This window comes from Engystomops pustulosus, chromosome 2 (assembly GCF_040894005.1).
Source record: "Engystomops pustulosus chromosome 2, aEngPut4.maternal, whole genome shotgun sequence".
In the NCBI taxonomy this organism is placed as follows: domain Eukaryota; kingdom Metazoa; phylum Chordata; class Amphibia; order Anura; family Leptodactylidae; genus Engystomops; species Engystomops pustulosus.
The window spans coordinates 219738006-219751901 of record NC_092412.1 but is presented as its reverse complement, the minus strand read 5'-3'; the positions used below and the strand labels follow the sequence as shown (position 1 = coordinate 219751901).

Sequence of the window (13896 nt, the reverse complement as noted above, 5' to 3'; positions counted from 1 at the left end):
TGATGTAATGATGGGTCAGTGTTATCTATAAAATATGTTTTCCATAAATATGTGCAATTTCTCTTTAAAGGCAAATGCTGCCATGATCCCCAATTTTGCACTTAAAGGCCCAGGGATGATGTGTTAGTAGGAGGTCTTGTCACTGCTGTAGCCAATCACGTTCAGCAGCAGTAAATGGTGTCATGGAGAAAACTGTTGGGAAATCTAGCTATTCAGAGATCAGTTTCTCTGCAGCGCAGCCAGAGGGTAAATGAAGCACTGCACAGTGTTCATTGTAAAAGGGTTAAAAGTGTTAATAATGCAGATCAGGACAGATCCTCCAGAGAGAGAGGTTGTATATGTAACCATTCTGTACAATTAGTACCCCTCACTAATAACCTTAGAATTCCAAAATAATTTTCTTCTATTTCGGGCGTGGTAGTATTCATGTGCACAACTCTACTTTACTCACTTTGAAAGACTCCAAGAAACCTCCATGAGCACCATTTTCAAGTTTGTCTTCTTCTGGACCTAAGCCAAGCATTGCTTGTGTGTGCACATGGAGATCATCATGAAGATTGTCCAAAAGAGCGGCTCTTGTCCGATCCTGGGCCAAACAGAAGAAAAAATGTAGATGTCAATCACAAAAATAAATATCCCAGAAAATTTAGCTACCAATATTATATGAAGTCCCACTGTATCAGAATGTATATATACCAGATAACCTTTACATATATCTGCAGAGGATATGCTTACCTCAAGCTTAGCAAACTTGTCAGATTTGCAGCAAGCATGCTCACCATTAATGAGCTTGGTCAGTAAAAATTCACGGAATTCAGCATTCTGGAAAGAATGGAAAAGTACAACATTTGTTATCTATAAAACTTCTTTATATCATAATTTATAAAGTCAGGAAAATTAATAACCTAGTAACATTGGACAAAAAATGTAGAAATTGACCATAGGAAAAAAAAAATGAATAAAGGGGCAGTTGTCCATGGTTTGGGGCCCCAGCCTTGATATGTATTAATAAAAGGTTTGCCCCATGATTACATTTGATTTTGCTGTACAATTTTCTATTGGAATCATTATAATAAAAATACTTTTAAGGCTGCGTTCACACCGGCGCCGGGGAGAGGAGGAGGGGGAGAGCGCTGTCACCCCCGCCCCTCTTCATAGCTTAACATATAGACCCGCACCAAATTCCGTCAAAAGATAGGACATGTCCTGTCTTTCTACGGAACGATACGGTGCCGAAGGTGTGCTGCACAATACCGCTCCCGTATGGCGCCGTGAGGCCATTGCGATGTATGGGGGACATATATATGCTGTATATACGTCGACCGTATATATGGCCCCCATATGTTTGTGTGAATATAGCCTTAGTCATGATGTTTAGAGGTAGAACATCCACCTAATGCAATGGTGGGAAACCTATGGCACGTCTTCTCAGCACAGGGTTTGCCAGACATGTTGAGTTCTCAAGGCCTCCTCTGCCAGTCCTGGGTTGCCCAGGATGTGCTGCGTTCAGTGATATTTTAAAGAAGCACCTCCTGACCTTCCTGGGACTGCAGGAGGAATAACGAGCAGTAGACAGGACTGGGTTCCAAACTTCCCCTTCTTCTTTTCAATCTTTTGGTGCCCTCAAGATGCCAATACGGTTAAAAGCTGTGGCAGAGCAGTGTGCAATAACCAGCTTATTAAGTAGGTTTTTGGCTGTAGTTTGGGCACTCGGCCTCTAAAAGGTTCACTATCGCTGACCTTATATAGTGTTGGTAAGATTACCATAATGACCATGTGTGACTTTCCACAGTTATGTTAAGTGGACATGAAAAACTGAAGACACAAGTGACTCTTAGCGCAAGAATTAAACATTAGAAATTGAATCTAACTCCTGTGATACTTATATTCTGTACAATGTACATAATGGGGCAGATTTACTTACCCGGTCCATTCGCGATCCAGCGGCGCGTTCTCTGCACTGGATTCGGGTCCGGCCGGGATTTATTAAGGTAGTTCCTCCGCCGTCCACCAGGTGGCGCTGCTGCGCTGAAAAGCATCGGAACGCGTTGTAGTTTACCGGCTCGGGCTGAGTGAAGGTAAGTGCAAGCTCCGCGACAGATTTTTTGTTTTAAATCGCGCGGTTTTTCCGAATCCGTCGGGTTTTCGTTCGGCCGCGCCCCCCGATTTCCGTTGCGTGCATGCCAGTGCCGATGCGCCACAATCCGATCGCGTGCGCCAAAATCCCTGGGCAATTCAGATCGGCGCAAATCGAAAATATTCGGGTTACACGTCGGGAAAACGTGAATCGGGTCCTTAGTAAATGACCCCCAATGAGTGTATAATGTGGTCTTATGTACCAAGCAGCATCTTACGAGTGGTACAATGGCAGCCTTCCAAGCATAATCCACACCTATAAACCAGAATAGAACTTTGGAAACTTTCTACCCATCCCATATATCTTTAGAATTTGCTATGTTTGTAAATTTTTATGATATTTTTCACCCTTGAAAATGTACTTCCAAGCTCCTTAGTATTGTGAATTTTTTTAATCTGCTGTGAATCAGGTTGTGCTGTATCGTTTTCATTTGTAAGGTACATTGCCCTTCTAATGCTTAGCCGGCACCGTACTATACTAAGACATGACTCAGGTACAGTTTGGTCCATTACAAACACTACATGATCCTAATAAAGAATTTTGCAATACATACTCAAGCAGCAGGAGCCAGTGGTAAGAAATCAGAAAGTGTGAGACATAACGAACGCATTTGGTATTCAGATTTCCCTGCCTCTCTTTCATCTCTATGGGCGCTGCAGGATCTCATAGGCTTGGTAGCTGACATGCTGACGCATTTATGACAGCTCAGGGAGAGCCATGACTAATATTTTGACTGCCAAAAGCTGGCACTCATTTTCTTTCCAAATGATGGTCTGTTCCCTGCAGAGTACAGGGAAATGGACTGAAAGGATAAATTTGTTAATTTCTTTGAGTCATGCCCTGCTCGCTTCTCTGTGTCTGTGGTGGCTGCGGGCAGGTGTCCCTCCTGGAACGGGTTACATGAGTGAATGCACGTCTGGGAGGGAAAGGAACGTAAGAGAACATAACCAACTTCACTTACTACATAAACCACAAATGTACAGAGATAGGTATCATTTAATTTCCTTGTGTGGTCCCATAGATTGTTGAACCGATTCCCACTGCTCAATATAGTTTTATCACTATGACATGGAAAACTAAATCCAAACTAGAACCTGAAACATTTTGGGAACTTTAAAAGAAATCTACCATCAAAATCAAGAAGGATAAAACCAGTGGCACAGAGACTGTGGTAATCTTCTTATAGTTGTTACCCACGGCCTCCTTTCTTCTAAAATAGATTTTTACAATTATGCTTAGGAGCCTGAACAGCTCTGGGGGTTGTTATCAGAGCCCCTCTATAACCTTACAGGCTGCTACACTTTCCCCTCCCATTGTCTGTTTAAACTTCCTCTGATACAGTGAGGTTAGATCAGGCAGAGGGAGGGGGAAGTGCTGATGGATACGGTTGGAGGGGAGACAATGTAACGGCCTGTGAAGCTGGGAGAGGCTCTGGTAAAACCCATTGGAGCCTTCGGGGTCATAAGGATAATTTTAAAAGTTGATTTTAGAAGGAAGGAGGCAATGAGTAAGTGTCCCTGGTTTACCCACACTTGATTTTGATTGTTCTTTAAAATTCAAGAATAATACACAGAAATATTTAACTTTTTGCTTAATCAAACATACAAATCAACAATTCTGGAATACAGTGAAGGAGGGTGAAGCTTGTTCTTCCCACAAGCTCTGTCCCTGCCTAAGTCCCAGCCCTGTGCTAAAATGGATAAGACAACTGTACGGTGGTCGCTACTATGAAAAAGTGCACAGACACAAGACAAACATCAAGTAAAGTCTAAAAAATGGGTCAAAACCAATTAGACTAAGAGTACTTAAAGTTCAGATTCACATCAAAATCACAGAAGAATATCAAGAAACACCTCTCCAAGAACCAATTGGATTAACCGACAGGCATTCCAAATGACAATTGAGACACATCCCCAGCTCAGAGAGGCTGCTGACCTGTCACTCAAACAGCCTCCTGCAGAGCATCACACATCAACACGGGTCTGTTTCACAGCCAGAGGAAATGAACTGCAGAACCTTGCTCCAGCAAAAACCAAGGATTAAGGTGCAGAAGGTGTGACTTTGGAGAGTTGTGATATCTCCCTAGCTATCTGTATTTAATTATGTTAAACTTCTACCAACAATTATCTCTCACTGCCGCACTGGAACCCCCCTATAGGTGCACAGTGTTGTGTCATAGCATACACTGCACAACACAGCACACACAATACTGGTGCAAACACTTCATAAATACATGTCCAAGCAGTTTGCACACGTATTAATGTGCAAAGTTTATGTGAAAACGGGCGCAAATTCAATAATAAATCTGTGTATAATGTGTGTAAAATGTGAAAACTTGTCTTATATGATAAGACTTTTATACACTATAACCAAATACATGATTTATTTTGTAAACAAGTGTAGCTTTAAATTGTAGCCAGCTGGCACAATACAAGTATGGCACTTCATTCTGGTTGACATGTAATGGAGATTTTAGTTTATGTTGTTTTACACATCTGGTATTGTTGAATATAATGAATGTTCCTCTACAGCAAGGAGAATGTTTATCAGGATAATAATAGCTTAGAGGGTCCCGTGCCTTATGTCTCCTGGCAAAGCATGTAAACATTTCTATTTCTTACTTTTTGAAACACTGGTGGATTTGGAAGCGGTGGCCCAAAAGACGGGACATCTTCTCGTGCAGTCACTGAGACCTGGATAAAAAAGAAACAAAGTTAGATGAAATAATTGTAACTTCAATAAGACTCATTTTGGAATTATTTCTTAAATACTGTATTTATAAAGTGAGACTTTCCGTTTAGGCCCAAAACTTGTGTCAGCACTACTCCAGTGCCGTGCTGGTGTAGAGGCACAAATACAACCCTTTCTAAATTATGGACAGCAAATGGACTACTACTAGAGATGAGCGAGCACTAAAATGCTCGGGTGCTCGTTATTCGGTACAAACTTTTCCCGATGCTCCAGTGCTCGTACCGAATAACGAGCCCCATTAAAGTCAATGGGAGACCTGAGCATTTTTTCGCTAACACAACACATTAAAAGAACAGTAAATAATAACACATTCCACATGTTTCCAGATGTTTTAATTGTAAGAATACATTAAAAAAAAACACTATTCTTCACTTTAAAGGTGTTAGCACGTGTCTCCCGCTAAGTTTGGAGATGTGCGCCGAACATCTGGATGTGAAGAATAGTGTTCTTTCAATGTGTTCTGCAATCAAATGGTCCTGTGTTCACTGTTTTAACTGTTTTTATTCTATTCTTCACTTTGCAGATGTTAGCGCAAGTCTTCCGATAATGTCGGAGATGTGCGCGCACATCAGCAATGTGAAGAATAGTGTTATTTGAATGTGTTCTGCACTTAAATGCTCGTGTTTTCACTGTTTGCACTGTTTTTATTCTATTCTTCACTTTGCAGATGTTCACGCATGTCTCCCACTAAGTTCAGAGATACGCGCTAACATCAGCAATGTGAAGAATAGAGTAAAAACAGTGAAAATATGAGCATTTAAGTGCAGAACACATTGATATAACACTATTCTTTACATTGCTGATGTTCGGCGCACATCTCCGAACTTAGCGGGAGACACGCGCGAACACCTGTAAAGTGAAGAATAGTGGGGTTTTTTTTGGATTCTTACAATTAAAACATCTGGAAACATGTGTTATGTGTTGAAGAACAGTGTAAACACTGTTCTTCACTGTCTTTTATTAATTTAATGCTCGAACTCGAGCCGGCGAGATACTCGTCCGAGTAACGAGCCGGTCCGAGTATGCTAATACTCGACCGAGCAGTATACTCGGACGAGTATACTTGCTCATCTCTAACTACTACATATCATGTTATGGAGGATAATGTCATGTATCTAACACATTCTGGCATATGACCAACAACAGTGAGCAAGAGAATCAAAACCCAACTGTCACTATTAGATGAGCGTATCTATTCCTTGGTCCGTAGACTTGATATGAATCTGACATTTTTCAGGCATTAAATCGATGCGAAACCTTTCCTTCTTTACTTCGGACAAAGTCCGGATGGGCAGGGGTAATTTTAAAAATTAGTCTAAAAAGTAATAAAATCAAGTCAAGCATTTGTTAGGAAAATAATGGGGCACATACTTGTCTGGTCCTGTTGCGATCCAGCGGCGCGTTCTCCAAAGAGGATTCAGGTCTTCCGGCGATTTACTAAGGTCGAGCGCCCGATATCCACCAGGTGTTACTGCTGCGCCGAGGTCCGCCGGAGTTCACCATCCTCTTCCTGGTGCATGTAAGTGTGGGTCAAGCGACACTTTGTTTTTTTTAAATAGCGCAATTTTTCCAAATCCGTCAGTTTTCCAATGGCCACGCCCTCCGTTTTTCGCCGCATGCAAGTCGGTGCCGATGCGACACAATCCGATCGTGTGCATCAAAAACCCAGGCCAATTCGGCGCAAAACGGAAAAATTCGGAAGACCCGGCGGAAAACCGCGATTTGGACCCTTAGTAAATGTGCCCCAATATGTGTTTCCAGGGACTAGACGGGAGTTAAATACTAATTTCCAGGACAATTGAACCAATATTGAAAAGATTCAGATCCCAACAAAATCTGAAAAAATGAGCAAATTTTTAATGATCCACTCAAAATGTTGTGGGAGCAAACACCAATGATCTACAATGTGACCTCAGTGATGGATGGGATCTCAACACCTTATTGCAACTTTTTTGAAAAAGTTTACCAAAAGCATAGATTAATAATAACACTATTCTTGGTCATTATGTGACTGTGAACCCATTCAGAACTTCACGTTACTCAAAATCACGGACAGTATGAAATTCCAACAGGCTACCGCTTACCATTATCAAAATGTGTGCAAATACGTTGAAACATGGGATATTTCGATAAATACACATCAGATTCAAAATCTTAAAATAGATGTATGTAATATTTTTCTAAAAACTACCAAATGTTACCCAATTCGAGCACTTAATGTAGAGTATTTATAATTAGAAAACTGTGTAGGCAACAAGAAACATCCTGATCTTCAGCCCCCGAAGAGAACCTAAAACAGTTACATTGTTGTTCCTGGGTTACGCTGAATGTACTTTCTACATAAAAAATTTGATCCCCCACCTCACCCCCAGGGGGTGCAAATACAGGTTAAACTTTAGCACCATTGGATAGATTTTTAATAAATATTTATGTTTTAATTTTTCTATTTGATGTGTATTTCTCAAGATATCCCCATTTTTGAACAATTTTTTACCCATTTTGGCTTTGGTAGATTACAGCGCCATCTGTAAATGAGGATTACTTGAATTGTGGATTGAATCCATTTATTTTTTATTCTGGGTAATCCCAATCTACAATAAAAAATGTGGGTTCCCATTTAAGATTTTAAAGTAGCCTAAGGACATACATACATTTGGTATAATTGGATAGAATTTTCAAAAGTATTTCACACGTATATATTTAGTATTTTGATCCGATGTGTATTCCATAAAATATTGCACTGTTCAGACCTTTATGCTACACTCTGTATATATATTAATATTAATATGGCTATGGGATCCAGGCAATCAATGCCGAAGCTCCAGAACTTTGCTTTACATGTGACATTTTACTTACATTAGTGGAAGAAGCCTTCATAGGGGTCAATTATACAGTCCATAAACTTATTAGTGATGTTTCCAGTAAAATGACTGCACTTGTATTAGTTGTAAATCAGTTCACAACATGATTACTGCTGTTATTACATTAAACGTATGACCTAAAATCTTGAATGTAAGCAGTAACCTTCTATAATTGTGGGAGGAATAAAGGACCAAGTCCCTGTTATGTGCCGCTGCTTTCACTACCTGTAAGGTTACTAGGGAACATGTCGTTTTACCAAACCTGGTAGGTTTTATAAGTTTGTTTTTTTCTATTAACTATGTGACTCTGACAAATATAGGCTCGCCACAGGAACCCAACACTATCAAATTATTAGGAGAACCATAATTGGTAAGACAAAATGACCATACAGGAAGAGGTCAATTCTTTTCACATGTCTCTTAGCATTTTTTCAATAACATCTAATTGAAGAAATGTTTATATATGGCAGATTAATGAAACGCGATGCGAATACCTAGACGAGAATACCCATTTAATGTGTCATACGTGCAATATTTGGATCAGATTTTGACTTTCATATAAAAAATTGCAATTTTGGCACAACTAGTTCCTTATTTTTGTCCTACGCCACTAACTGATAACTATAATAGATTTATGCCTGAATTTGTGACTTTTTGAAAAGTGACTATTTTACAATTATTATCGGTCTTATTTGGATTAATATGAGAAATCTGGAGTAAGTTGTGTGAAGTGAAAAGTGGAGTGTGTTGACACAGTCACTCTTGATAAGATTAAAGGGGATATCCTGTCCACAGTATAGGGAATAACTTGCTAATCTGTGGGGGAACCAAGGGGTGGGATATCCACAGATCATGAGGGGGATCTATTGTACCCCCAAGTGAACCGAGCAGCTTGTCAAAAAATGGACTTGCTACTGAAATCAACTCTATTGCACTGATATAGCTGAACACAGTACTTGGTTACTTCCGCCATAGAAAGTGAATTAAGCAGGAGGCACAGTTGCTTTGTTCACTCCTTAAGGTTAATTTTCTCCTTGATAACATTAATCTTTAATATGTGATATATTCTATGGTTAAAATGTGGATTTAGTATTTTGTAACACATTTTTGAGACATAAATTTAAACTTTTTCTAACAATATAGGTTCCAAGAACCACTTTTCTACCATTGGCACCTACAAGACATCAGTAAGCTGGTATTGTAGTTACATCTCAAAAGGATTATACCCAGTACGTTGAAGATGCCAAAATTTACAGTAACATTCAAACAAATTAAGACAGTGAACACTGTCCCCTAATCCACTTGTAATAGATGCAGAACCAAATCCATGCCAAGACATGAATCTGTTAATATATGTGTTTGTGTTACATGTGTTTTCATGTAGGGACAGCTGGTATTTTAGTATTTTCTGATCCATTTAAATCATCAGGTCAATAAAATTAAGTCTGGCATATGCTTTTCCAATTTGGAGACCATTACGCTCTGGCCAGGGATACCTCCTCTCCATTATCCTCATAAAGCAACAATTGTAGCTAATAACCCCATCTTTGTCCTACGCCTGTGTGAGTTTCTGCCTAGCAACCATCCTAATGGGGGAAGTTCCTGTCCTCAAATAATATTTGCACTAGAATATTGTCTGGCTAAAGCCAGCTGCTTCTTGGAAACAATTAACAGCTCTACACAAGCCAATCTGTTCTTCCAAGGACGCCTCACCAAACAGCACATTCTGTAACTCTTCATATAAACCGGCATCTATTCGAACAATGCCGCCCGGCCTTCGTTTGTGGAGATCTAAGCAGCTTCCTCTCCTGAGCTCAGCTTTATTGTTTTATTGCTATAAACCTTATGTGCCTCCACCCGCTCCCCCTGTCAGTGCTTGGCCATGTTTCCTCTCAGTTGGCATTCGTAGAGATAGAAAATGTACACTGATAAGCAATGAGGTTTCCAGGTTTCATTTAATATCCAGTTAAGAACACGGTGGTGGGTGAAACAGCTGTTTATGACTTGTTAATTCCAGCAATACGTTTATCCGATGTAAAAAGTAGATTTTTCTGTTTTCAAAATGTCACCCTCCTTCGGTGGCTGATAAGTAAATGTCATGTCACTTAACCCCTTCTTCAGAATGCTGAAGGATTCTTAACGACAGATTCCTAGAATATTCGCTTATTCCATATGGCCAGATGGACAGTAAAGTGAGCTAGTGAGTTTGCTAAAAAAAATCTAATAATAAATGAATAATGTGTAGTTGAAATACAGAAGCAGCAAAGTTTAAGGCTTGCTGCACAATACTGTGGTTGGTCTTTGAGAAATTGGCCATGTGCCGGCCGGATTTCACAGACCGACCACCACGACAAGGACTCATCATAGTGATATATGATGAATGGAGTTTCTGCTTACCCGTTAAGCAGCGTCGACCTGTGTTTATTATTACTGTATTAATTATAGAGTAGATGGTGCTTTACTAATGGACAAAGTGGTGGACGAGACACACATCATTGTTGGTGTCCTCTCTAAATACAGTTCGACAATGTCTTTATGACATGCTTTATTTTAATGATTTATTTCATAATGCCTTCAATCACTGGGAGCATTTATCAATTTTTTTTGGTGTAGAAAAAGGTGACTTTTCAAAAGGGGTTGGAAGAAGAGATGAGAAGACCCAATGTTCTGTTTCGGCCGCCCAACCCGGACACGTTGACAGATTGTAAGTGAACAGCTAAGACGGCAAATGAACTCCCCTAGCTACTAGCCACGGCCATTATTGGCCAGGAGAACTCTAGTTGCTAGGGGCATTCATTGTCTGGATTGGCTGCTCATCAGGCCACCAATTCGGCAATATGTTAGGGTCAGGTGGCCGAACCCGCACCCCCAACCAGGATGTCAGGTCCCCTCCTCTCTATTGTGAGGCTATGGCAGGGAAAAGGCATATCCACTGAGCTCTACCTGATTTACTACGTTTTATGCTTTCTGGTGTGATGCTACACCTAGTTTCTTCAGCATTTATTAAGCACACGCTGCACTGGGGTAAGGAATTATCCAGATGGGCATAAAACACCAGTCTTGGTTAATGCTCACCACTGTATGTCACTGGATTATGTATTGACATTAGGTATTTATCCAATTAATGTTTAGGCTAAACAAATTTAGAGCATTTGTATGCAGATCTATTGGTATATTGTACGTGGGAGAGACCAATTGTATCCTGTATCCAGTATCTACATTTATCTACATTTATCAAGTGCTTTAGACAGTTTTTAGATACTATGATGATTAGTAAGACAAAATATCATGAAAAGGGGTGTGGCTTTGCAGGGAAAGGGGCTTTGGCCAAAATTATGGTGCATTTTTCATAAATAAAATATATAAACTAAATCAATTAGGAAGTGTAAAGCTAGACTACAATCCCACACCATGTTTTTAGACTTCTTGTAGGTCATACTTGGTGTTAAGGGGGCTGCCTTTCAAGGTAGCAAAAGGAGGTATTGTTTTCCATTTAACACCTTGGAAAACTTATTTGCATTCTTCCCAGAATTCCCTAGTGGAGCATCTATGGCTTTAAGTCTCCACACGCCTTTAAGGTGGTCTTAATTGGCAATCTCTCCTTAGGAAGAACATCTACTGTCTGACTTAAGCTAGACTAGAGATTCCAGCTTCAGAGCACAGAATATAAAATAGTCTGAGAGTCATTGAACAGAATTGTAGAGCACAGTGAAGAGGTATATCTTCAAGCTTCCAATCCAAAAATCTACAATAGAGCCTAAAGTAAGGACAAGGAGACAGATTTTTAGTCCCCTCCGGTTCTAGGGTACAGGTGCATCCTTACACCCTCTATAGCAAGTTGGGAATCAGTTGAACTGCACCAGAAAGATTACAGAGTACCATAAACTGTATATCAGCTATGTATTATATATTATTTTGTTATTGTGATTAATTTATTGTGAACTGGAGGGTTAAAGAAATATCACTTCATAGTTAATGCAGCGTCTAATCCTTCTTGAACTTTTGACATTAGTAACATGAAATAATGTCTATATATTTTTGAGCACAATGTCATCTCCAGACCATACCGAAGCACACAGAAATACATAACAAAACAACAGATTTCCCTATTCTTGTTTTTCTTTGTATAAGGTTTATCTGAAACAAAGTAAAGACCTACAATAAGGTCAGGTGGCGGTCAAAAAGCCATGGGCTCTGCTGCCGATGTCATTTCTGCTACGTTGAAGAGGTGACTTGTAATTTTTCTTGTACACGGTTATTTGAGGAAAGGGGAATGAGACCACCTGTGCCCATATCTCTCCTCTAACACGGCACCAGTTAGACACCTTTTATGTATAATTTTTATGTAATTGACTTGTTCAGCAGCCAATGTCATTACGTTCATCTGTTCACTTGCTGCTCTTGTTAGCCATGACCTAGATAGATCCCATTTGACATAATACTATGAGGTGTTGTAATGACCCCGGTAATGTTGGAGCTCAAGCTTTGTCATTTTGATTGCCCAGTAGTTTTTGAAGTTTACTTCTCATTATCTATCCTAATAAAACTGTAAAATATATTCTATACAAGACACTGGATAAAATATCACATAAAACATTCTGTATTTTGTTGTATGGGGAGAAAAACAATGTGGTTAAACCCTTAAAGACCAGTCGATTTAAAGGGAACATTAGGATGACACATTTTCACCTACTGACAGGTTCCCATGACCTTTTAAATACTAATTCCCTATCTGGTTTTATAATTAACATTATTGGTTCCACTAACTTTTAAATATGTTTAAAAGTATACTTGTCCCTTTGCCAGCAAACTGCATTGAGTCACGCGTGTGTGTGTGATGCAGTTATCACCATTATCTGCTCTCTGTTCAGCTAGATCTTTCCTCCCTCCCCCCTCCCTCCCACATGCAGTTACCTGACCCCGTGCTTCAATCAAATCTCTGTCAGGTCTGTCCGGCAGAAGTGAGGGGGAGGGAAAAAGGAAGGAGGGAGGCAGATCTAGCTGAGCAGAGAGGAGATGATTATGATGACACCAGGGACTTAAACTCCTGGGACTCATTGCAATTGCTGTTTACTTTTTAAAATGTGGTTTGCACAGTTAAAATTAGACAGATGGTTTGCACGGCATAATCTTTGGCACCTGCTATTGAGAAATTGTGACTTTTTGGTCTTTTTGCTCTGCCACTTTCAAAAAGAGTGGACATGGTGGGGTGGAAATCAATGCAGGTCAGCATGGAGATACCTTCAGCAGTCATATTTACTGTAACCTCAGTATTTCGAATTTGGTGGGGCAATACTGAAATTCCGGAATGTCTTAGTAATCCTGGAATACTAGGTGTGGCGCACATATCTGGCACACAAGTCCCAGTCTCAATACATTGACCCCATAATCTTTATTCTATTGGAAAGTATGATTTCTAAGACAGCAACTTTTTATAGTTTTTGTTTTTATTTAATTTTGCACAGAAATGTTTTTCAGTTGCCAAATTTTAAAAAAGAACCTGTCAGGGTGATATGGGACACTAAACCAACCAAGTCCTTGTGGACTTGTGGTTTAGTGCCCCAAATTGCCCTGTTAGAGTTTTCTCCATGGCAGTTAATAAAAAATAAAACTTTATTCTTAACTAGAGAGTTACAGGCACAGTGATCTCATCCCAGGTGCACCTTCACAGTGATATAATGAAGCCAGAGTAGTACACCACAGCTTTATTGTGCAAGTGCTGTACCTCCAGTAAATGCGCAATTAAGCTGAGGTACACTATGGCGGCTTCGTTGCATCACTGCACAGGTGCAGAGAGCTCTGGACTGGAGCAAGTTTTACTTTTTTTTATTGCCACAGCAGAAAAAATTAATGGGTGATTTGGGACACTTAACCACCAGTCCATAATGAACTGTGGGTTGCTTAGTGTTCCAAATCTCCTAGGCAGGTTTCCTGTGTAATCCAATTATTTTTCCGCTAACACTGCATTGTTTTTTTCAGCATCACTTGGAGATTACATTGACTTCTCAATTTTTTAGCTTTTTTTGGCAGTGGGATGAACCTATCCACACTGCAACTTAGGTGGATAATCCCAATAGGTTTGATTATTTCCTTTTTTACAATTTCTCTTACTTTTCAATTACTTATGGACATGAAATCCTTTCTATA

The 13896-nt window shown here is 39.8% G+C and overlaps 1 protein-coding gene across 8 annotated transcripts in view; it reads right to left on the bottom strand.

Moving 5' to 3' along the window:
• Positions 1-13896, bottom strand: part of RAP1GAP2 (RAP1 GTPase activating protein 2) — a 517296-nt gene that overhangs the window by 21944 nt on the left and 481456 nt on the right. For all 8 annotated transcript variants that reach the window (XM_072138202.1, XM_072138205.1, XM_072138206.1 and 5 more), the window contains 3 exons: positions 4759-4830; positions 736-822; positions 452-586 (listed from right to left, as the gene is read on the bottom strand). In XM_072138202.1, coding sequence (XP_071994303.1) covers positions 452-586; positions 736-822; positions 4759-4830 — 294 coding nt within the window. The remainder of the gene's footprint in view (positions 1-451; positions 587-735; positions 823-4758; positions 4831-13896) is intronic.